Source organism: Myxine glutinosa, chromosome 11, assembly GCF_964187855.1.
Source record: "Myxine glutinosa chromosome 11, kmMyxGlut1.1, whole genome shotgun sequence".
Taxonomy (NCBI): Eukaryota; Metazoa; Chordata; class Myxini; order Myxiniformes; family Myxinidae; genus Myxine; species Myxine glutinosa.
The window spans coordinates 7,018,914-7,045,387 of NC_136271.1; the positions used below are offsets into that span (position 1 = coordinate 7,018,914).

The window sequence follows — 26,474 nt, forward strand, 5'->3', positions numbered from 1 at the left end:
TTGCAACAACAAGTTCCAACAACAAGTTCCAACAACAAGTTCCAACAAGTTCCAACAGCAAGTTCCAACAACAAGTTCCAACAAGTTCCAACAGCAAGTTCCAACAGCAAGTTGCAACAACAAGTTCCAACAAGTTCCAACAACAAGTTCCAACAACAAGTTCCAACAAGTTCCAACAGCAAGTTCCAACAGCAAGTTGCAACAACAAGTTCCAACAACAAGTTCCAACAAGTTCCATCAAGTGCCAACAGCAAGTTCCAACAACAAGTTCCAACAACAAGTTCCAACAACAAGTTCCAACAAGTTCCAACAACAAGTTCCAACAGCAAGTTCCAACAACAAGTTCCAACAAGTTCCAACAAGTGCCAACAGCAAGTTCCAACAACAAGTTCCAACAACAAGTTCCAACAAGTTCCAACAGCAAGTTCCAACAACAAGTTCCAACAAGTTCCAACAGCAAGTTCCAACAGCAAGTTGCAACAACAAGTTCCAACAACAAGTTCCAACAACAAGTTCCAACAAGTTCCAACAGCAAGTTCCAACAACAAGTTCCAACAAGTTCCAACAGCAAGTTCCAACAGCAAGTTGCAACAACAAGTTCCAACAAGTTCCAACAACAAGTTCCAACAACAAGTTCCAACAACAAGTTCCAACAGCAAGTTCCAACAGCAAGTTCCAACAACAAGTTCCAACAGCAAGTTCCAACAACAAGTTCCAACAGCAAGTTTCAACAACAAGTTCCAACAACAAGTTCCAACAACAAGTTCCAACAACAAGTTCCAACAGCAAGTTCCAACAACAAGTTCCAACAAGTTCCAACAGCAAGTTCCAACAGCAAGTTCCAACAACAAGTTCCAACAACAAGTTCCAACAGCAAGTTCCAACAACAAGTTCCAACAACAAGTTCCAACAAGTTCCAACAGCAAGTTCCAACAGCAAGTTGCAACAACAAGTTCCAACAAGTTCCAACAACAAGTTCCAACAACAAGTTCCAACAACAAGTTCCAACAGCAAGTTCCAACAGCAAGTTCCAACAACAAGTTCCAACAGCAAGTTCCAACAACAAGTTCCAACAGCAAGTTTCAACAACAAGTTCCAACAACAAGTTCCAACAACAAGTTCCAACAACAAGTTCCAACAGCAAGTTCCAACAACAAGTTCCAACAAGTTCCAACAGCAAGTTCCAACAGCAAGTTCCAACAACAAGTTCCAACAACAAGTTCCAACAACAAGTTCCAACAGCAAGTTCCAACAACAAGTTCCAACAACAAGTTCCAACAAGTTCCAACAGCAAGTTCCAACAGCAAGTTGCAACAACAAGTTCCAACAACAAGTTCCAACAACAAGTTCCAACAAGTTCCAACAGCAAGTTCCAACAACAAGTTCCAACAAGTTCCAACAGCAAGTTCCAACAGCAAGTTGCAACAACAAGTTCCAACAAGTTCCAACAACAAGTTCCAACAACAAGTTCCAACAAGTTCCAACAGCAAGTTCCAACAGCAAGTTGCAACAACAAGTTCCAACAACAAGTTCCAACAACAAGTTCCAACAAGTTCCAACAGCAAGTTCCAACAACAAGTTCCAACAAGTTCCAACAACAAGTTCCAACAGCAAGTTCCAACAACAAGTTCCAACAGCAAGTTCCAACAACAAGTTCCAACAACAAGTTCCAACAACAAGTTCCAACAAGTTCCAACAGCAAGTTCCAACAGCAAGTTGCAACAACAAGTTCCAACAACAAGTTCCAACAAGTTCCAACAACAAGTTCCAACAGCAAGTTCCAACAACAAGTTCCAACAACAAGTTCCAACAACAAGTTCCAACAACAAGTTCCAACAAGTTCCAACAGCAAGTTCCAAACTTTGAAACCACGTGGCAGTAACGACCACAGAACCACCCTCCTATTTGCATGGAATGGTTTGGTCCATTCGCAAAGCCAAAACGAACGACTTGCGAGTACGGTGACCATACCTTGGGACCCCCTTGTCCGATTAATTTCAAACCTTGACAAATTTTCCATTCCTTCCCTTCCTGATCTTTCGTGGCATCTCTGCCATTAAAATCCCATATTTTGTGAGCGTGCCGAATCAGTAAGCATCACCCCTTCTATGAGCCTCGACCAGAGGGTGGTTGTTACTCACAAACACCATTTCCTGTAACTATCTCTCACTAGGGCATGCCCGTACTATATATATATCTAAAATTATATCCCCCGCTGAGCAAGTCGCTGGCTCCAAGTCGAGTGCTTTGAACAAAAAAAAGAAGTACTCTAAACGGTGGTTTTTTATTCAACCGTGAAGCATGTCTCAAAGGCTTCTTGATGGACCTGGACAAAATTTGATGCAATTTTTTTTTTTCTCAATCGCCATCTTTCATCATAATTCTGGACCGGCATGAGGGGGGTTGTCTGTCATGAATTTATAGGCATGGCGGGAAAACTGAAAAAAATTATTTATTTAAAACGGGTGTACACGATTGTACACGTGTACGGAAGGACCTTACCGAACCGGCAAACAAGTCGCTTCATGCACATCAGTGGTGCGTTTCTTCGTGGCGCGTGTCAGAAGAATTTACACAGCGCAGGAAAAATACGTATTTACAGAAATCGTTAAAAAAAAAAAAAAAAAACTCGGATAATCGCTAAAATCGTTGTGGCCGGTGTACCATATTGGAAATATATATATATATAAGTATAATTCCGTTTCCCGGTTCCCTGTCGCTCGCCAAGCGCCGATCAAGTCAAGTGCTTCGAACAAGTGCAAAAAAAAAAAAAAAGTAGTACTTTATCCGTGTGCTGGTGGGTAAACGAGTGTACCGGCCTTACACGTCCTGGAAGCAAGCGGTCGCAAGGTGCACACTTGCTCCGCCCGCTTCCAGGTCACAGTAAGGCCCTTTAATAACCAGCGTAAAAATACGTATTTACAGAAATCATTTAGAAAAAAACGAATAAATTGCTACAGTCGTTTATCGAAATCCCATTCGTGATGGCTCACGCCACCTATATCGCGGCATCGGTGCGCAAAGAAGCCCCAGATCTTCTGCTCCCCCATGTATGTACCCATAACTTCCAAGTTCGTAAATCATATTGGACAAGACAAGACACACTCACCTTTTAAAGAAGACTTGCTTGTACAATTGATCGCAGCGGTGCCTCCAAGATTGTCAGGGAATTTACTGGGGGACTCACAGGACTCCAACGACCGGACACAGGTTACAAAGGTCTAGTTTATTAAACTGTATTCACTTCATCCAATTACCAAAATGATACCGCATAATATAATGGATCAGGTTAACTCTTTTCGCTGGTCCTTCTCTCCATCCGACACTCCCGTTCGGTCAGCGCTTCACGTAGCAAGTACTCGTTCATTCCATCGTTCCGTCGGGCAGGGCTTCTGAGGACAAGTGTACTTTACTCAACGTTTGCTCTCGTTATATCGCCAAACTGGACTTAATCTCCTCTCCGCTAATGTCCCGAGGTCATGCATCGCACCGAGTCCTGGCATCAGCTCGCTCCCCTCCTGCTGTGTAAATGGAAATCACAGCAGGGGGGGGGTGCTCTAGCCTGGGGCCTTGACCAGGTGTTTCAAGAGATTACATTGTTCATACACATAAAATGTATCTGCTTTGTTACCAGGTTAATTAATAAGTTACCAGGGCCAATCAATATGTTACACTGAGTTACACTTCCACACTGTGCAAGTGAGGTTTTCTTTGACGTGCGTTACTTGTTATTATTTTGTGGTTTTAATACAATACTTGGGTTTTGTAACAATTGATTGGTGTGGTTTCACCATTGGTCATTGGCACACATAGTAGCACATCTTTCTGCCGTGACTCCTTTCGGTTCTTGGAGGTACGCAGTGGCCGGGTTTTGGGGAGGAGCACGTAACACTATGTAGTATATGTGTATGCGAAACCGATACGTGTTTCCTTCATTGGAAAAACTACCAAGTCAACAGTTAAAAGGATTTTGAGCCGATAGGTGTTACGTCCTTGGCAAGATCGATGGAGATAGCGATCTATTAGCTTATACACCACCCAAATAGCTATGTCGAATTCTCATGTAGAAATTAAACCCATGTTGTTTGAACTTTGGCCGAGGTCATTATTTACTTTTAATGATGTTTATATACGAATCAGAAAGAAGATAATTGGTTTTGGGTCGTCCTTTCCGCATATCTCGTGGGATTGTAAGTTGGAGAGACAGCCGTGATGGCAGGGAGGCGGTTGGCATTCTCTCAAGCAGGGATTCAACCCATGTCCTTATAAAAGGTCTTTGTCCGAGGTCACCGAGTCCGATAGGTGCAGCTGTGCAGCGATCGGTGCAGCCGTTTGTGCTGCACCCGGAAAATAACGTTATGTGGGAGCCCAAACCTGAAAATGCTGGAGGCCAAAGCTGAAATTGGAAAAACAATATAGCCTATTTTACTCCAGGAGATCCCAGGATTACCCACCCAAAATATCGTTGTGTTCGGTTCAGCCGTTTTTGCGGTACCTTCGAATGGACGGACACATGGACGGACGGACATTTGGTGAATTGCAGTAAGATTCTTTGGTATGACCCGGCCAGGTTTGAACTGCCGACCTCCCAGACTCTGAGCGGACACTCTCACCATTACATCATCATTACAATCTTCCCCTGGCCTAGATTTTGACAAAAAATGTCTTTCAATGAAATGTAAAGTTTCTAATTTCTCAATATCGATGTTGAAGCCAGAGGTGGATGTGGCGGCAGATGCTGCAAGGACCTGTGAGGGCTCCAATGTGGTAAAGCATAGAGACTAAATGGAGCAGGATGACTCACACCACCATGCTCTGCACTCACCACACCTGCAATGCTCACACCCTCAATGTCGCCACCTGCACACGTCACCTCACGCACAGGTCACCTCACGCACAGATGGCGCAACCTCAGCCTCTCTCAGCCATCGGCGTCTCTACATGCACCGAATTGCGCAATATGCACACCGGAAGTTTGGTCAGATGCCGCAGATGCGCACACCTGTGGCATGGCACAGGGCTCAGGCACAGGCAGCTTATGTGAGGGCTTCACCCTGCACTGCACGCACACCCCATGATGAGGAACCTCCACCCGGCCCCATGGCACCTGGACCAACTCTCCATTCCCATTTACACCATTACTGGGTGTGTCCACATACATAGTTGTCGTTGTTGTTGTGCCTGAGCCAGTTCCCTCGAAGAAGCCCGCTTCACGGAAACAGCCGATTGATCTCGCAGGAGCGACCCAGAGATCCACCACATCCAGGATGGTGTACCCCCACCTTCATAAAGTCAGGACCACGACAGAGTTGCATAGAGGGAGGGAGGAGACAAGAAGGTAAGGGCTGGTCCATGGGGACCGGTGGGTGGCACTTTGACCGTAACCGCGCTCCCCTGACGAATCTGGGCAGCAGGGTTAGATTTGGCCCCCGACTTGCATTAGCGGGCACAATCACCACGATCACCACGATCACCACGGTCACCACGATCACCACGGTCACCACGGTCACCACGATCACCGCAATCACCACCATCACCACGGTCACTACGGTCACCACGGTCACCCCAAATTACCACAATCACCACGATCACCACGATCACCACGGTCACCACAATCACCACGAATAGTGGGGCGGATATGTGACATTTTTTACTTGAGGTGTGCACTTCTGGAAAGAAGCATGAAAATTTGCACATGGGGGTTTTTCAGTATGCCGATTTCAAAAATTGCGGGAACCACGATGTCACTCCAACGTTTCCCGCCAAAAAATTCAAAATTAAAAATGGCCGCCACAAAACACATTTTTGCCCATAAATCAGCTCTAAGTGCCCCGATTACCATGATCTTGGTGTCTATACCTATGTTCTTGAGGTAGAAGAGGCGTCCCCGATAGTTGTCCACATACCTAGTTGTGGCAACCGCTGACTCTACCCGACAGTCGTGCCTCTTATCTCCTCTGGCTCCTTTGGCAGGTGCTGCACCTGTGGGATGGCACACACTCCACGCCCCCGCTCCCTCAACACATCCCGGCGCTTCTTTATTTGCACATTTACTCTCCTGGAACTCTCTCTAATCTCCCCACAACCTCCATTTATTTTCAGTTCTGCTTTGGTTTATTTTGCTTCTGCTCTGGTTCGAGCACTTTCTGTTCCTTTTTGTGTTTGTTTCTAATGTACTTTCTACTGGCGCTACATCTTTCTTTTTTTTCTGTCTTCTACTCCAGTTTCTCTGTTGTTTTAATTTCTTCTTCCCTTTCCTTTCCAGCCGCTATCTCCTGCATTACTCCCAAGGCACCCCTCATTTCTTTCTACTCAGATGTAAGCCTGTCCTGGCTTGACCTGCTGCCATTAGCTGCCCTGTAGTATTTACGTCTATCAAGGATGTTGCCCACTTGTCCTGTTAGGCCTGGTCAGTCTCCATTTTTTCAAACATTCTGGCCTGGTCAACCCTCAACTGCTGGAATACGACCAATATCTGTTTCATTTAGTGTGACAAAAATGCATCTTATTTCTGTTTCCTGGACCTAAACGGCTGAGAGGTGTTGGAAGTACTGGGGAGCTCCTGGCTACGCAGTTGGGGAGGCGACTCAATTACACTTGCTACTGGGCCCTCAAAATGTCCTTCCTCCATTGGGGATGGGGGTTTCTCTCCACAGCATTTGTCGTTTCAAAACTTTTTCAATTAAATTTGAAATTAATTTAAAATGGAATTGTTTTTAAATTTTGCTTTGAGGGGGATCTGCTGTCCATCTCGGTAGCAAATTCACTTTCACCAGCCCTCTTGGTTCATTCCACTCCCTGCCGCTCCATATCTCAACCCTCAGATCGACAGGCAGCATCCTCTTCACTCTCTGACCAGTTTGTGATTTTATCCAGGTCTGTAAACAAGTGGAACATGTCTTTCAATCCTGACAAATCTCACACTCTCACTTTGTCTTTCCAAAAAAAATCATCTGGACAACCCTCCCATCCACTTTCTCAACAATCCTCTCCAAGAAGTTCTGTCACTCAAGCTTTTGGGTCTCACTATCTGCCATGATCTTTCCTGGGAAAACCACATTTCCAAGCTGGCCTCCAAAGCCAGTTGCCGACTGGGCATCCTCCGTCGTGCGAAGTCCTTCCTTGGCACACCTGAGCTCCTCACCACATACAAGGCTTTCATCAGCAGCTCAATGGAATACTGTTCCCCCCTCTGGGCCGGTGCTCCTGCCTCACACCTAGCTCGGCTTCACGCTTTTGAAACCAAAGCGTTCAGAATCATTGGAATCTCCCGCGATGAAGCTAACTCCAAGGGCCTTTCACTCACTCACCACAGGCAGGTTGGTGGTCTTTCCGTCTTCTAACGACTCCTCTCTGGCCTTGCTCCCCCAGCTCTATCTGGGCTCTGTCCCCCCAAATATTCCTAAAGGTCACACAAGATCTGCCAGCAACCCTCTTATGGTTAAACTGCCAAAATCAAGACTCTCTGCTCACCTTCACTGCTTCATTCCTCTTTTCTCCCATCTCTGGAACAAACTCCCTCACTCTCTTCAACCCCCCTCCTCCCTCCAGGTCTTTAAAACATCTGTTCACCACCATCTCTTATCTTCCCCCATCCAAAACCTTGATCTTTTCTACCCCCGTTAATTTACCCTAAATCCACGTCCTTCAAATTCTGTTTTCTTGGGTCCTTCAAAGTCCTTCAAAGGTCATAGTAGCATCCATCTTGTTTATCCCGTGTACCCCGCCCCAGCCCTCTCTCTTCCACAGATCTCCCTATGTCCCTGTTCTCTACTGTTGTTGTGCTTCCTTTTGTATCCCGCTCCCTTTATTGTTTGTTCTACGTGTTAGCCCTTACACGAGCCTCGACTTGGTGGACAAAAAAGTCACTTGACTGACACCACTGCAATGGTCACGGGGTCTCCAAGACTGATGTGTTCGCCAGGCAGGTGTGGGATGAATGGTCACCATTCGTCGACGGTCAAGACCACACGACCATTGGCAAATCTTCCGACAGGAATAACCCACAAAAATCTCTTTTTCTGGAACTTCGTATCTGCCAAAGCAGTTCCTGTACAGGACTATGGTTGGGGTTGTGCTGGGTGGTTTAGCATTGCTTCGTCATCAATCAGGACAGGAATTTGTAATTCGTTCAGGATGCCGGCGATAACACTCTTCGCAAAGAACACTGTGGGATCGTTAACATCCACCAACTAATGCTGGCAGATGGGACACTCAGGTTAACCTCCCTCCAAAGTACAGCACACACGTTGATGTATTCCCCTGCCTGTGAAAATTCCAGAGTGTCAAGTTTATAGATGGATCAAGATTCTAACCCAGGCTAGACAACTTAAAGATGAGTGCACCTACCTCTTCGCTATCCCATCAGCCATCCTCCTTGTGCACCTTTCTCATAAGTACAGATACCTGAACGTGTGCGAAGCTCCTGCCTTTTCGAAATCAAGAAACTACAGAGATCCAGCATCCAGGACCTCTTTTTCCCCCACCTGTAGGATCAACTTCCACGTTCTTTTCAATCTCATTATTCCTTTCCAGGTCCTCAGCACAGCTGTTCACCACCATCTGAGATCTTCCCCAATCTAAAACAATGATCTTTTTACACCCGCTAACCCATTCCAATCCCTCCTTTAAAATTCCAAGTTTCCCCTTCTGTATCCATCTTGCCCATCCCATGCATCCTCACCTGCCCCCCATTCTTCCCCACACGCATTGTTTGTCCAAGTGTGCCTCCAACTTGTCCTTCAACTCTGTTGTTGGTGTTCACCTCCTCTCTCTCTGCTCTTCCTTTTGTCCTCTTGCTCCCTGATCCGTTCGGTGTACCAGCTCCTTCGACCAACGTTCTATCGATTCCATCCGTTGTTCTACCTGTCCGCTGACGTATAATGACACCAGACTTCACAATAATTAAGTTGTCCGTTCTATTTTTGACGGCGGTCTTATCCACCTCCTGAATGCCATTCCTGGATATTTTTGGGTTTTAGGGTTTCAGGAGAGCGAGTTGTCTCTCTGTACCCAATCCACCCGTTACGTAAAAGTACCACTCACATCATTAAAAAGTTACCAATGTACCACAAGCGATCCCATTGTAAATCGAACAGCTTCATTGAAACTTCATTCTTTCGTTCCCTACCATTGATTTTCCAGACATAAACCATCTAACGTCGCTATTCACCACATTTTTACAAGGGACGCACCTGCCACGCACTCCAGCCTTATAAGGAAAAGGAAGCTTCGAAGGAGTGGAAGAAGGCGACTGTGGTGGTGGTGTGGGACCCAGCAAGGGGTATTGATGGCTCACGATGCAATTTCCAAAAATGTCTCCCTACCCTGAATAGCGGGTGGTGAAGGCGATGGGAGGAGATGTAGAATATGGACAAGGGGCCCCTCCGTCATTCCCCGCCCCAGCCCTCCTGTTTATCAGGGACTGCGCAGGCCCCGAGCCAGCTCCTCCAGCTCCTTTGGTCGTCCGTCTCGGTCTTGTCCTGCTCTATCCGTCGCCGTTCTTTTCTCTCGGCTCCGCCGCCCTCACACCACAGCCATGGAGGCCATCAAGAAGAAGATGCAGATGCTGAAGTTGGACAAGGAGAATGCGATTGACCGTGCGGAACAGGCTGAGGCCGACAAGAAGGCCGCAGAGGAAAAGACCAAACAGGTGCATCACAAAAGCCAATTCAAATCTGGATGACGAGCGACATTTTGATTTTCATTTTGCTGATTTTAATGATTGAGTTGATGAGGAAAGTTTTCGATAATTGAAGTGTGATGGATTTTAAAATGCTGGATTTGCTGTGATTGGATATTCAAGATGGATTGTTTGGTTGACTCCAATGTCTAGTTTCAAATTTCCAGAGAAAGTCCACGTTTTCCTTCATTTGGCATCTTCATTTTGTTGCACACTTACAAACAAACAGTTAACTTCCACAATGGGCCAATATAATCTCAAATACTACTACTAATAATCCATTTACCCTTCACGTTTTGAACTTTGTGTGTTATTTGTCCCATCAGGTGCATCAGGTCCTGCTCGGCGCGATCTTCCCCTTGTGTTCTATTATCTCCTCTTTCTCTGCCCCATGTTGTTCTCCAATTGTTTAACTTGTTTCTCCTCCATGTTGACGACTTCCAGCAACTGCTCGCATCAACATCTCCACGTTTCCCATTATTAACCTAATCCTCTCGATTGTGCCCTAGCTTGAAGATGAGCTGCTTGCGCTGCAGAAGAAGCTCAAGGGCACCGAAGATGAGCTCGACAAGTACTCCGAGGCACTCAAGGATGCCCAAGAAAAGTTGGAGGTTGCCGACAAGAAGGCCATGGATGTGAGTGGGATATGCAGAGCAAAGCACTAAATGTAAAACACGAAAGTGCATCCATTGTTGTTTTCATTGTGACGCCCCAATTCACGAAACTGACGGGTAATGCTCGTTGCGACGGTCTGCGACCGTCCAGGTAGTGAATGTATTGACATGAGCTGTCTGCACTCATAAAGTGGTAACTACAAGGGTTGTTGAGAATCCACCGTCCCCAGGGTGCTCGCATAGCTGGCGATCCGACGCCACGACCCATCGGCGAAGCAGGAGGGGGACAATAGATGGGAATAGAAAGATGAGAGACGTGGAGCCGTCCGGGGGACAATGGAATCCATAGTGGCTGCTGCCTGGATCTCTTGTTGACAGGAAGGGAAAATGACGGGCAGGAGTGACCCGGTGATGACTGTTTGGAATTCATGATGGAGACTGATTGGCCCAAACAAAGAGCTCCACAAATGACAGAATAACATCGTGATCATGCATTAGACCAGGTGTACCTTTCACGAAATAATATAACTCTGCCGTTCCAGGTAACGGTGACAATGTCATGTAAACAACAAGGGGAAAAAAAACAAACTTAATATGACAACAAACCAAATATATATATATATATACACAAAGAATTAAGTTAAGCACCCCTACACAACGAATTAAGGTAAGCACCCCCTAATATATATTCTTTGTGTATATGTATACATTGGCATATATTCTAAGGTATGTGAGATCAAATAATGATTGGTATGACATTAGTTATTGACGTTATTGACGTCACTTACACGTTATTGACATTACACGTTATTGACGTTATTGACGTTATTGACGTTATTGACGTTATTGACGCAAAGATCGCTAGAGGTCTTCTCAGAACAATGACTGTACGTTAGAAAACATAAACGTCATCCACACTGTCCGTGATGGACCTATAGCTCCATACTTAAATTGAGGTGAAAATATGCCTAAAATTCCCAACAAATTTCACCTTAAATTATTCAGAATAAAATATTGAAAACGGCATGATTGTTATGTTTTTATGTGACCATAATATCACTTCTCCAGAAAATATAGCAATATCATGGGTATATTACACTGTTTTGACGACAACAAACTTGTAATGTGCGAGGTTGTAAAAAAACGGGGGGGGGTGCTTAACTTAATTCTTTGTGTATATATATATCTGAAGAAGCTTTCTAATTGTTGCATCTCAACAGCAATTTGATGTTTAACCTGGAACGGCATTAGGTAGACTGTCCTGTCCAGGTAGTTGAACTTTGTGTTATAGCTCCGCCAGGCTGAACAGGTAACGTTTTGTATCCCACCGTTACGATGGATCTGCATCTTGTTCTTGTCACCCACCCAACCGTCCATGACTTTTTGAGATTTCCTGCTCACAGACAGATAGACAGACAGACAGACAGGGGTGAACATAACCTAAACTAAAATCTGATAGGCTTGTTCTCGTCAGCAACACAACCCGTCCACAACGTTTTGACATAATCCATCCACAAAGTTTTGTCATAATCCGTCCACAACGTTTTGTCATAATCCATCTATAACGTTTTGTCATAATCCATCTACAACGTTTTGTCATAATCCATCTATAACGTTTTGTCATAATCCATCTATAATGTTTTGTCATAATCCATCTATAACGTTTGGTCATAATCCATCCACAACGTTTTGTCATAATCCATCCACAACGTTTTGCCATAATCTGTCCACAACGTTTTGCCATAATCCATCCACAACGTTTTGTCATAATGCATCCACAACGTTTTGACATCCATCCAAAACGTTTTGACATCCATCCAAAACGTTTTGTCATAATCCATCCACAACGTTTTGTCATAATCCTTCCACAACGTTTTGTCATAATCCATCCACAACGTTTTGTCATAATCCATCCACAACATTTTGTCATAATGCATCCACAACGTTTTGTCAAAATCCATCCACAACGTTTTGTAATAATGCATCCACAACGTTTTGTAATAATGCATCCACAACGTTTTGACATAACCCATCCACAACATTTTGTCATAATGCGTCCACGTTTTGTCATAATGCATCCACAACGTTTTTTCATAATCCATCCACAACGTTTTGTCATAATCCATCCACAACGTTTTGTCATAATCCATCCACAACGTTTTGTCATAATCCATCCACAACGTTTTGTCATAATCCATCCACAACGTTTTGTCATAATCCATCCACAACGTTTTGTCATAATCCACCCACAACGTTTTGTCATAATCCATCCACAACGTTTTGTCATAATCCATCCACAACGTTTTGTCATAATCCATCCACAACGTTTTGTCATAATCCATCCACAACGTTTTGTCATAATCCATCCACAACGTTTTGTCATAATCTATCCACAACGTTTTGTCATAATCCATCCACAACGTTTTGTCATCCATCCACAACGTTTTGTCATAATCCACCCACAACGTTTTGTAATAATGCATCGACAACGTTTTGTCATAATCCATCCACAACGTTTTGTCATAATCCATCCACAACGTTTTGTAATAATCCATCCACAACGTTTTGTCATAATCCATCCACAACGTTTTGTCATAATCCATCCACAACGTTTTGTCATAATCCATCCACAACGTTTTGTCATAATCCATCCACAACGTTTTGTAATAATGCATCCACAATGTTTTGTCATAATGCATCCACAACGTTTTGTCATAATCCATCCACAACGTTTTGTCATAATACGTCCACAACGTTTTATCATAATCCATCCACAACATTTTGTCATAATCCATTCACAACGTTTTGTCATAATCCATCCACAACGTTTTGTAATAATGCATCCACAACGTTTTGTCATAATCCATCCACAACATTTTGTCATAATGCGTCCACGTTTTGTCATAATCCATCCACAACGTTTTGTCATAATCCATCCACAACGTTTTGTAATAATGCATCCACAATGTTTTGTCATAATGCATCCACAACGTTTTGTCATAATCCATCCACAACGTTTTGTCATAATACGTCCACAACGTTTTATCATAATCCATCCACAACATTTTGTCATAATCCATTCACAACGTTTTGTCATAATCCATCCACAACGTTTTGTAATAATGCATCCACAACGTTTTGTCATAATCCATCCACAACATTTTGTCATAATGCGTCCACGTTTTGTCATAATGCATCCACAACGTTTTGTCATAACCCATCCACAACGTTTTGACATAATCCATCCACAACGTTTTGTCATAATCCATCCACAACGTTTTGACATAATCCATCCACAACGTTTTGACATAATCCATCCACAACGTTTTGTCATAATCCATCCACAACGTTTTGTCATCCATCCACAACGTTTTGTCATAATCCATCCACAACGTTTTGACATAATCCATCCACAACGTTTTGTCATAATCCATCCACAACGTTTTGACATAATCCATCCACAACGTTTTGTCATAATCCATCCACAACGTTTTGACATAATCCATCCACAACGTTTTGACATAATCCATCCACAACGTTTTGACATAATCCATCCACAACGTTTTGACATAATTCATCCACAACGCTTTGACATAATCCATCCACAACGTTTTGACATAATCCATCCACAACGTTTTGACAAAATCCATCCACAACGTTTGGCATAATCCATCCACAACGTTTTGACATAATCCATCCACAACGTTTTGACATAATCCATCCACAACGTTTTGTCATAATCCATCCACAACGTTTTGACATAATCCATCCACAACGTTTTGTCATAATCCATCCACAACGTTTTGACATAATCCATCCACAACGTTTTGACATAATCCATCCACAACGTTTTGTCATAATCCGTCCACAACGTTTTGCCATAATCCATCCACAACGTTTTGTCATAATACGTCCACAACCTTTTGTCATAATCCATCCACAACATTTTGTCATAATGCATCCACAACGTTTTGTCATAATCCATCCACAACGTTTTGTCATAATCCATCCACAACGTTTTGTCATGCATCCACAACCTTTTGACATCCATCCACAACGTTTTGTCATAATCCATCCAGAACGTTTTGTCATAATACATCCACAACGTTTTGTCATAATCCTTCCACAACGTTTTGTCATAATCCGTCTTCAACGTTTTGTCATAATCCGTCCACAACGTTTTGTCATAATCCATCCACAACATTTTGTCATAATGCATCCACAACGTTTTGTCATTATCCATCCACAACGTTTTGTAATAATGCATCCACAACGTTTTGTCATAATCCATCCACAACATTTTGTCATAATGCGTCCACGTTTTGTCATAATCCATCCACAACATTTTGTCATAATGCATCCACAACGTTTTGTCATAATCCATCCACAACATTTTGTCATAATGCATCCACAACGTTTTGTCATAATCCATCCACAACGTTTTGTAATAATGCATCCACAACGTTTTGTCATAATTCATCCACAACGTTTTGTCATAATCCATCCACAACGTTTTGTCATAATCCATCCACAACGTTTTGTCATAATCCATCCACAACGTTTTGTCATAATCCATCCACAACGTTTTGTCATAATCCATCCACAACGTTTTGGCATAATCCATCCACAACGTTTTGACATAATCCATCCACAACGTTTTGTCATAATCCATCCACAACGTTTTGTCATAATCCATCCACAACGTTTTGACATAATTCATCCACAACGTTTTGACATAATTCATCCACAACGTTTTGACATAATCCATCCACAACGTTTTGACATAATCCATCCACAACGTTTTGTCATAATCCATCCACAACGTTTTGGCATAATCCATCCACAACGTTTTGGCATAATCCATCCACAACGTTTTGACATAATCCATCCACAACGTTTTGTCATAATCCATCCACAACGTTTTGTCATAATCCATCCACAACATTTTGACATAATCCATCCACAACGTTTTGACATGTCATGCGCTTTCGCACTTCTTTTGTCGTTTCGATGGTGAAGAATCACTTGAAAAACTCTCGGATCCGGATGCGGATCTTGATCTTCACCAAAACCTCATCGATTGTCCCTCGTCACAAACGCAACCTGTAACCAGGATCTTTTTGAGACATCCTGTTCATAGACAAACAGACAGGCAAGCAGTTGTTAAAACATAACATTCGACCACCTTCCAGTGGTAGAATGCCTAAAAATCTACTTTTCAGCAAAACTTCAGAATTTCATGCTGTAATTTGTCATTCGATGTTCAATGTGGTGGACAAGGAAGAGCAGGTGAGAGGGCTTCTTCATGCGTAGCTCGTAATTACAGGCGAGGAGATGGAGCGGGGAGTCCGGGGTGCGCGGAGCCAGGTGCCTGGCACACGCGCCTTGCGTCTCCCCTCGCCAGTCAAAGTATATTTATAGCGCACGGCCATGTTTGGTAACTCGCCACCCTGACTCCCATCTCACAGCACCTTGCGAGCAGCGAAGCACATTTCTGCTCTCGATTTGGACACTGAGCTCTTGCCATTGACACATCCATGGGTCAAACTGATTCACTCCCTTAAACTATCCTTAAAAGCCCTCGTATCGTCACCCCAAAGGCAACAAACATTTCGAGTCGACTTCCACGTCTTCTCTGGCATTATTTTAAAAAGTAAATAACACTTGTGTTGTTTTATGGAATAAATGACACAACATCGACTTATTACCTCCACCACTGAAGATGGACGGAGGTTGTGTTTTCACCCCTGTCTGTTTGTCTGTGAGCACGATGTCTCAAAAAGTTATGAACGGATTCCAACAAAACTCGGTGGATGAGTTGGATTCGGACAAAACTTGGTGGATGAGTTGAGTAGGTTACAAGGACAACTGATTAGATTTTTGATGAAAATGAAGATCCGGATATTGAAATTTTTAGTGATTCTTCACTATGGAGAGCTCGGCCCAAAAATGATATCTCAAAAAGTTGTGGACGGGTTATGACAAAACTTGGTGGATGAGTTGGATTCGGACAAAACTTGGTGGATGAGTTGAGTAGGTTACAAGGACAACTGATTCGATTTTTGATGAAAATGAAGATCCGGATATTGAAATTTTAACTGATTCTTCACTATGGAGAGCTCGGCCCAAAAATGATATCTCAAAAAGTTGTGGACGGGTTATGACAAAACTTGGTGGATGAGTTGGGTCGGTGACAAGGAACAACTGATTCGATTTTTGAATATGAAGATAAAGATGAAGCTATTGAAATTTTAAGTGATTCTTCACCACAGAGAGCTTGGGCCAAAAATGATATATACAGTCACGTGAAAAAGTAAGTACACCCCATGTAAAGTTTTGACTTTTTCAACATATTTCAACATACAGCTATTTGATCTTCATTTCAACAATATTGATAGATAAAGGTGATATAATATAACAAATATCATGAAACATTTACATTTTGTAGTCCATTGTATAATTTAAATAAACATAAATGGAAATTTCACATGTGGAAAAAGTAAATACACCCTTGGCTCTAATAGGTGGTATTGCCCCCTTTGGCAGAAACAACCTCAAGTAGGCGTTTCTTATAACTGTCTACCAGTCTCTGACATCGACTGGGAGAAATTTTTGCCGACTCCTCCATGCAGAATTCTTTCAGCTGTGCGATGTTCGAGGGGTTTCTTGCATGCACAGCGCGTTTCAAATCCCCCCCACAACATCTCGATGGGATTTAGATCCGGGCTTTGACTTGGCCATTCCAGAACCCTCCATTTCTTTCTTTTCAGCCATTCCTTGGTGGATTTACTGGTATGTTTAGGGTCATTGTCATGTTGCAAGGTCCACCTTCGGTTGAGCTTCAACTTTCCGACAGATGGCCTCACATTATCCTCAAGCACCCTCTGGTACAATGAAGAATTCATAGTGGATTCTATGATGGTGAGCTGCCCAGGCCCTGATGCAGCAAAGCTGCCCAAAACCATAATATTTCCACCACCATGCTTTACAGTTGGTATCAGGTTCTTGTGGTCAAATGCTGTCTTTGGTTTTCGCCAAAGATGTCTTCTGGTACTGTGGCCAAATAGCTCTACCTTTGACTCATCTGTCCAGAGCACATTGTTCCAGAAGTGCTGGTCTTTGCCTAGGTGTTCATTGGCAAACTTTAGTCTTGCCCTGATGTGCTTTCTGGACAGCAAAGGTTTCCTCCTGGCACACCTCCCATGTTGATCAAATTTGTGCAGCCTCTTTCTAATGGTAGACTCGTGCACTTTGACATCAACAGTGGCAAGAGCTACCTGTAGGTCCCGTGATGACATTCTGGGGTTCTTAGAGACTTCTTTCAGCATCTTGCGGTCTGCTCTCGGGCTGAACTTGCTGGGGCGGCCTGGCCTGAACAAGTTGGCAGTTGTTTGGAATCTTCTCCACTTGTAGATGATCTTCCGGACAGTCGAATGATTGATTTCAAGTTGTTTGGAGATCTTTTAAAATCCCTTCCCAGACTCGTAGCATCTATAACCTTCTTTCTGAAGGCCTCAGAGAGCTCTTTTGATCTCGGCATGGTGACGCCGCACACTTCAACAACAAAGAGCAAACCAAACTAAATGTCTGAGGTTTAAATAAGACAGGTTCCTCCAAGATCCTCTCTAACGATGTTCTAATAATTTGCACCTGAGCTGGTGCACCTGATTCTAATTTTAGGTATTTGAAGTAGTGATAAATGTAGGGGTGTACTTACTTTTTCCACATGCGAAATTTGCATTTATGTTTATTTAAATTATACAATGGATTACAAAATGTAAATGTTTCATGATATTTGTTGTATTATATCACCTTTATCTATCAATATTGTTGAAATGAAGATCAAATAGCTGTACGTTGCAATATGTTGAAAAAGTCAAAACTTTACATGGGGTGTACTTACTTTTTCACGTGACTGTAGCACGATATCTCAAAAAGGTATGACCGGATTCGGGCAAAACTTGGTGGATGAGTTGGGTACGTGACAAGGAACAACCGATTCGATTTTTTATGAAGATCCGGATATTGAAATTGAAAGTGATTCTTCATCATAGAGAGCTCGGGCCAAAACTGATATATATATAGCACGATATCTCAAAAAGTTGTGGATAGATTATGACAAAACCTGCTGGATGATTTGAGTAGGTGACAAGCAACAACTGATTCGATTTTTGATGAAGATGAAGATATTGAAATTTAAGTGATTCTTCACCATCGAGAAATAGGGCCAAAACTATATATATATAGCACAGTATCTCAAAAAGTTGTGGATAGATTATGACAAAACTTGGTGGATGAGTTGGTTTGGTGACCAGAACAAGCCAATTAGATTTTGGTTCAGGTCCGAATCCAGATCCGCCCAACCGGTGAATACAAAATGTAAACTGTTCAGCCTATCGTAGGTATGTATGTGCGTTACCGAGTTCTACTGTAGTTTTTGTATTATTGCTTTTTTGGATTTAAAAAATGTCATTTAAAAAATAAAATATCATCTGTAGGAGTCTTGGCAGCATTGTGACGTCTCCGTTTCCAGCTTCAACCAATTTCTGAACCCAACGTTGTACCCTTGAGGATTCTTCCATGACTTATGAGAGGTTTCTCCATTATATGAAGTTAAATTCCAAACAGGCCTCTAAATGCATGGAATCTATGTATACCACCGACGTGACCACTAGATTATTTGACTTTTGGATACTTGGGCTCACATTCATTTCCAATGGTATCGGTGACTTGTCATTGCTGAAAGAGCAGATCAATGGCAGTTTATGAAGTCTGAGAAGATGAGGTGCCACATGTCCAAGACTTGCTGATCAGGTCGCTATAGAAAGCTTTTCCACGATGCGGTATCGAATTCCACGTGCGGGGCTCAGGATCCCTGTATGGCTTGGCATTCCTCCTGGGGGCAAAGCCTCATGGCTATTTAAATCACACTAATGCTCCGAAACCCCATAACCATGCACACGAACACCATTTCAATCTAAATTACAGACAGTTTGTTTGTACTGTACACTGTACAAGAAAAAATACCATACTGTATTGGTTTGAATTAAAGCTGTTGGGAGAGGTGAAATATCTTTAATATAAAGTGTAGTTTGGGATTTATTTTATTATTTATTATTTAAAATCCTCATGGGGAGAGGTGAAATATCTTTAATATAAAGTGTAGTTTGGGATTTATTGTATTATTTATTATTTAAAATCCTCATGGGGAGAGGTTAAATATCTTTAATATAAAGTGTAGTTTGGGATTTATTTTATTATTTATTATTTAAAATCCTCATGGGGAGAGGTGAAATATCTTTAATATAAAACGTAGTTTGGGATTTATTGTATTATTTATTATTTAAAATCCTCATGGGGAGAGGTGAAATATCTTTAATATAAAACGTAGTTTGGGATTTATTGTATTATTTATTATTTAAAATCCTCATGGGGAGAGGTGAAATATCTTTAATATAAAGTGTAGTTTGGGATTTATTGTATTATTTATTATTTATTATCCTCATGGGGAGAGGTGAAATATCTTTAATATAAAACGTAGTTTGGGATTTATTGTATTATTTATTATTTATTATCCTCATGGGGAGAGGTTAAATATCTTTAATATAAAGTGTAGTTTGGGATTTATTTTATTATTTATTATTTAAAATCCTCATGGGGAGAGGTGAAATATCTTTAATATAAAACGTAGTTTGGGATTTATTGTATTATTTATTATTTAAAATCCTCATGGGGAGAGGTGAAATATCTTTAATATAAAACGTAGTTTGGGATTTATTTTATTATTTATTATTTAAAATCCTCATGGGGAGAGGTGAAATATCTTTAATATAAAACGTAGTTTGGGATTTATTTTATTATTTATTATTTATTATCCTCATGGGGAGAGGTGAAATATCTTTAATATAAAACGTAGTTTGGGATTTATTTTATTATTTATTATTTAAAATCCTCATGGGGAGAGGTGAAATATCTTTAATATAAAATGTAGTTTGGGATTTATTTTATTATTTATTATTTAAAATCCTCATGGGGAGAGGTGAAATATCTTTAATATAAAACGTAGTTTGGGATTTATTTTATTATTTATTATTTAAAATCCTTATGGGGAGAGGTGAAATATCTTTAATATAAAACGTAGTTTGGGATTTATTTTATTATTTATTATTTAAAATCCTCATGGGGAGAGGTGAAATATCTTTAATATAAAACGTAGTTTGGGATTTATTTTATTATTTATTATTTAAAATCCTTATGGGGAGAGGTGAAATATCTTTAATATAAAACGTAGTTTGGGATTTATTGTATTATTTATTATTTAAAATCCTCATGGGGAGAGGTGAAATATCTTTAATATAAAATGTAGTTTGGGATTTATTTTATTATTTATTATTTAAAATCCTCAAGGGGAGAGGTGAAATATCTTTAATATAAAACGTAGTTTGGGATTTATTTTATTATTTATTATTTATTATCCTCATGGGGAGAGGTGAAATATCTTTAATATAAAATGTAGTTTGGGATTTATTTTATTATTTATTATTTAAAATCCTCATGGGGAGAGGTGAAATATCTTTAATATAAAGTGTAGTTTGGGATTTATTTTATTATTTATTATTTAAAATCCTCATGGGGAGAGGTGAAATATCTTTAATATAAAGTGTAGTTTGGGATTTATTTTATTATTTATTATTTATTATTTAAAATCCTCATGGGGAGAGGTGAAATATCTTTAATATAAAATGTAGTTTGGGATTTATTTTATTATTTATTATTTATTATTTAAAATCCTCATGGGGAAAGGTGAAATATCTTTAATATAAAATGTAGTTTGGGATTTATTTTATTATTTATTATTTATTATTTAAAATCCTCAAGGGGAAAGGTGAAATATCTTTAATATAAAATGTAGTTTGGGATTTATTTTATTATTTATTATTTAAAATCCTCATGGGGAGAGGTGAAATATCTTTAATATAAAATGTAGTTTGGGATTTATTTTATTATTTATTATTTAAAATCCTCTTGGGGAGAGGTGAAATATCTTTAATATAAAACGTAGTTTGGGATTTATTTTATTTTGTATTATTTATTATCCTCATGGGGAGAGGTGAAATATCTTTAATATAAAACGTAGTTTGGGATTTATTTTATTTTGTATTATTTATTATCCTCATGGGGAGAGGTGAAATATCTTTAATGTAAAACGTAGTTTGGGATTTATTTTATTATTTATTATTTATTATCCTCATGGGGAGAGGTGAAATATCTTTAATATAAAATGTAGTTTGGGATTTATTTTATTATTTATTGTTTAAAATCCTCATGGGGAGAGGTGAAATATCTTTAATATAAAGTGTAGTTTGGGATTTATTTTATTATTTATTATTTAAAATCCTCATGGGGAGAGGTGAAATATCTTTAATATAAAATGTAGTTTGGGATTTATTGTATTATTTATTATTTAAAATCCTCATGGGGAGAGGTGAAATATCTTTAATATAAAGTGTAGTTTGGGATTTATTTTATTATTTATTATTTAAAATCCTCATGGGGAGAGGTGAAATATCTTTAATATAAAATGTAGTTTGGGATTTATTTTATTATTTATTGTTTAAAATCCTCATGGGGAGAGGTGAAATATCTTTAATATAAAATGTAGTTTGGGATTTATTGTATTATTTATTATTTAAAATCCTCATGGGGAGAGGTGAAATATCTTTAATATAAAGTGTAGCTTGGGATTTATTTTATTATTTATTATTTAAAATCCTCATGGGGAGATGTGAAATATCTTTAATATAAAATGTAGTTTGGGATTTATTTTATTATTTATTGTTTAAAATCCTCATGGGGAGAGGTGAAATATCTTTAATATAAAGTGTAGTTTGGGATTTATTTTATTATTTATTATTTAAAATCCTCATGGGGAGAGGTGAAATATCTTTAATATAAAATGTAGTTTGGGATTTATTGTATTATTTATTATTTAAAATCCTCATGGGGAGAGGTGAAATATCTTTAATATAAAGTGTAGTTTGGGATTTATTGTATTATTTATTATTTTAAATCCTTATGAGGAGAGGTGAAATATCTTTAATATAAAATGTAGTTTGGGATTTATTGTATTATTTATTATTTAAAATCCTCATGGGGAGAGGTGAAATATCTTTAATATAAAGTGTAGTTTGGGATTTATTTTATTATTTATTATTTAAAATCCTTATGAGGAGAGGTGAAATATCTTTAATATAAAACGTAGTTTGGGATTTATTGTATTATTTATTATTTAAAATCCTCATGGGGAGAGGTGAAATATCTTTAATATAAAACGTAGTTTGGGATTTATTGTATTATTTATTATTTAAAATCCTCATGGGGAGAGGTGAAATATCTTTAATATAAAACGTAGTTTGGGATTTATTGTATTATTTATTATTTAAAATCCTCATGGGGAGAGGTGAAATATCTTTAATATAAAATGTAGTTTGGGATTTATTGTATTATTTATTATTTAAAATCCTTATGAGGAGAGGTGAAATATCTTTAATATAAAATGTAGTTTGGGATTTATTGTATTATTTATTATTTAAAATCCTCATGGGGAGAGGTGAAATATCTTTAATATAAAGTGTAGTTTGGGATTTATTGTATTATTTATTATTTTAAATCCTTATGAGGAGAGGTGAAATATCTTTAATATAAAATGTAGTTTGGGATTTATTGTATTATTTATTATTTAAAATCCTCATGGGGAGAGGTGAAATATCTTTAATATAAAATGTAGTTTGGGATTTATTGTATTATTTATTATTTAAAATCCTCATGGGGAGAGGTGAAATATCTTTAATATAAAATGTAGTTTGGGATTTATTTTATTATTTATTATTTAAAATCCTTATGAGGAGAGGTGAAATATCTTTAATATAAAACGTAGTTTGGGATTTATTGTATTATTTATTATTTAAAATCCTCATGGGGAGAGGTGAAATATCTTTAATATAAAACGTAGTTTGGGATTTATTGTATTATTTATTATTTAAAATCCTCATGGGGAGAGGTGAAATATCTTTAATATAAAATGTAGTTTGGGATTTATTTTATTATTTATCATTTATTATTTAAAATCCTCATGGGGAAAGGTGAAATATCTTTAATATAAAGTGTAGTTTGGGATTTATTTTATTATTTATTATTTATTATTTTAAATCCTCATGGGGAGAGGTGAAATATCTTTAATATAAAATGTAGTTTGGGATTTATTTTATTATTTATTATTTAAAATCCTCATGGGGAGAGGTGAAATATCTTTAATATAAAATGTAGTTTGGGATTTATTTTATTATTTATTATTTAAAATCCTCATGGGGAGAGGTGAAATATCTTTAATATAAAGTGTAGCTTGGGATTTATTTTATTATTTATTATTTAAAATCCTCATGGGGAGAGGTGAAATATCTTTAATATAAAGTGTAGTTTGGGATTTATTTTATTATTTATTATTTAAAATCCTCATGGGGAGAGGTGAAATATCTTTAATATAAAGTGTAGCTTGGGATTTATTTTATTATTTATTATTTATTATCCTCATGGGGAGAGGTGAAATATCTTTAATATAAAATGTAGTTTGGGATTTATTTTATTATTTATTATTTATTATTTAAAATCCTCATGGGGAGAGGTGAAATATCTTTAATATAAAGTGTAGTTTGGGATTTATTTTATTATTTATTATTTAAAATCCTCATGGGGAGAGGTGAAATATCTTTAATATAAAGTGTAGTTTGGGATTTATTTTATTATTTATTATTTAAAATCCTTATGGGGAGAGGTGAAATATCTTAAATATAAAATGTAGTTTGGGATTTATTTTATTATTTATTATTTAAAATCCTCATGGGGAGAGGTGAAATATCTTAAATATAAAGTGTAGTTTGGGATTTATTTTATTATTTATTATTTAAAATCCTCATGGGGAGAGGTGAAATATTTTTCATATTCTTGGGTAAAATGCCAGGGGTATAGAAAAGACCCCTTTATATAAGGGAATGTGCCAGGTGGCAAAGTATAGAAAAGAAGGGACATTCCATATATTGTAGAAAATTCAAAACAATAGAAAAGAAGGGATATTCAAAAAATCTTGTGTGCATGCTGGACTGCCCTTGTGTTCTTAGGAGGAACCAGGTAATGGTCTAGAAATTTTCATATAAAGGTGCGCTCTAAATCTGGCAAATAAAATACATTTACTTCTTCATGCAGGTGTTTGAATCAAATTGGCGCCTTTTATATGAACTTTTCTAGAGCATTAGTTTTTTACTTTTTTACGCGGACGTCCTCTCGTGGACAATGTAAGGACAACACGTTTATCGTTACACCGGCATTCCTAACAAGATGGAGGCACAGAGAAGGAGAACGTCACACAAACACCTCAAATCCACCAATTGGAGCAATCTTAGCCCAATCGTCATTTCACAAAGTGCGCTTCTTTAGAAACTTTTACCTGGAGTACGTCACGCAGGTGTGAACTTGGGAATGTGAATGTCTCACAAAGATCACCTTTCCCTCGCGATCACCTTCGTGTCCGGTTACAAAACCGGCGTGGCGTGTCACGTGTCCGCGCTGCAGGTAATAGGTAGGGTTACCCCTGGGCTACCTGCGGCATACCTGTCCACAGGGCTGGAAGAGCCCGTCGACCTTGTGGATTCGATAACACTCGATGGTCGCTCCAATGAGCCGCCGAGACGGGAATGGGCCGGGAATTAGCGGGATGGCTGGAAGGCTGCAGGACGGGATGACGATATGGAGCGCACTGGACGCGGTGCGCACACGGCTCCTGGCGCTCCGGGATGAGGCCGAGGTGGCCGAGGACCAGGTGCGGATGCTGGCGGTCGCCTTGGCGACAGAGCGTCAACTTCGAGAGAGAGTGAGTGACCGGGGACCCATTGAGGAGGAAATCACCATAAGGGGTCCAGTATAATGGTTAAATCACCAAGGAGACGGGCAGGTTCACCTGAACTTAATCCACCTGCTTGTTGCTTTGGCACCGCTCACGGCACGCTCGATTCAATGAATACTCCGAACCGAGCCGTGAGCTCTCGGCAAGGCTTGCACGACACGAGCATCGATCGTGTTAAAAATGGCGACGAGTAAATATTAATAAAGGTGAAGCTGATCGATTCGAATCCAGAACCGACTCATCAGTGGATACAAAACGAGGCCGTTACGATGTTTCATCTTCACCTGTACTCACAGTAAACAGGTGAACATGGCTGACAGAGAAACACTCGTTTTATGGACATTTCGTGGAGTTTCGGTTTTATTTGTAAAGTTGTTTTAATTCATCATTGACCCCCACATTGACCCCCACATTAACCCCCACATTGACCCCGACATTAACACCAACATTAACCCCCACATTGACCCCGACATTAACCCCAACATTGACCTAGACATTCACCCCCACATTGACCCCGACATTAACCACCACATTGACCCCGACATTGACCCCGACATTGACCCCCACATTGACCCCAATGACCTCTCGGAGCAAATTTTACACTTTTTGTTGGAAAAGAAAAACAACGCAGAGGTTTGTAAAATAAATAAATAATCCTATATACAAACCCACCGATTTTCCAAAAATACGTTTAAAAACAACAACAATCCGAGTAATTAAAAGGAAGTAAATTTTAATTTTAATAATAATGCGATTAATAATTAAGTGTCTGTGTTTAAAATGTTATTTTGATTATCCAGGGACAGGAAGTGGAAAATCATTTTAAACTCTGAATATAAATGTGGAATAATCGGTAAATTTACTACTTCGTAAACTGCTGTGATGTCATCCGTTCACTATGCATAAACTGGTGTGACGTCATCCGTTCACTATGCAGTAAACTGGTGTGATGTCATCCGTTCACAATGCATAAACTGGTGTGACGTCATCCATTCACTACGTAGTAAACTGGCGTGACATCATCCGTTCACTATGCAGTAAACTGGTGTGACGTCATCCGTTCACTATGCAGTAAACTGGTGTGATGTTATCCGTTCACTATGCATAAGCTGGTGTGACATCATCCATTCACTACGTAGTAAACTGGCGTGACGTCATTCGTTCACTATGCAGTAAACTGGTGTGACGTCATCCGTTCACTATGCAGTAAACTGGTGTGACG

The 26,474-nt window shown here is 39.6% G+C and overlaps 1 protein-coding gene across 1 annotated transcript in view; it reads left to right on the forward strand.

Moving 5' to 3' along the window:
* The first annotated feature begins 9,301 nt into the window (after positions 1 to 9,301).
* Positions 9,302 to 26,474, forward strand: part of LOC137436383 (tropomyosin alpha-1 chain) — a 35,602-nt gene continuing 18,429 nt past the window's right edge. The window contains exons 1-2 of the mRNA XM_068130102.2: positions 9,302 to 9,652; positions 10,192 to 10,317. Of these exons, the coding sequence (XP_067986203.1) occupies positions 9,539 to 9,652; positions 10,192 to 10,317 (240 nt within the window). The 5' untranslated portion in view covers positions 9,302 to 9,538. The remainder of the gene's footprint in view (positions 9,653 to 10,191; positions 10,318 to 26,474) is intronic.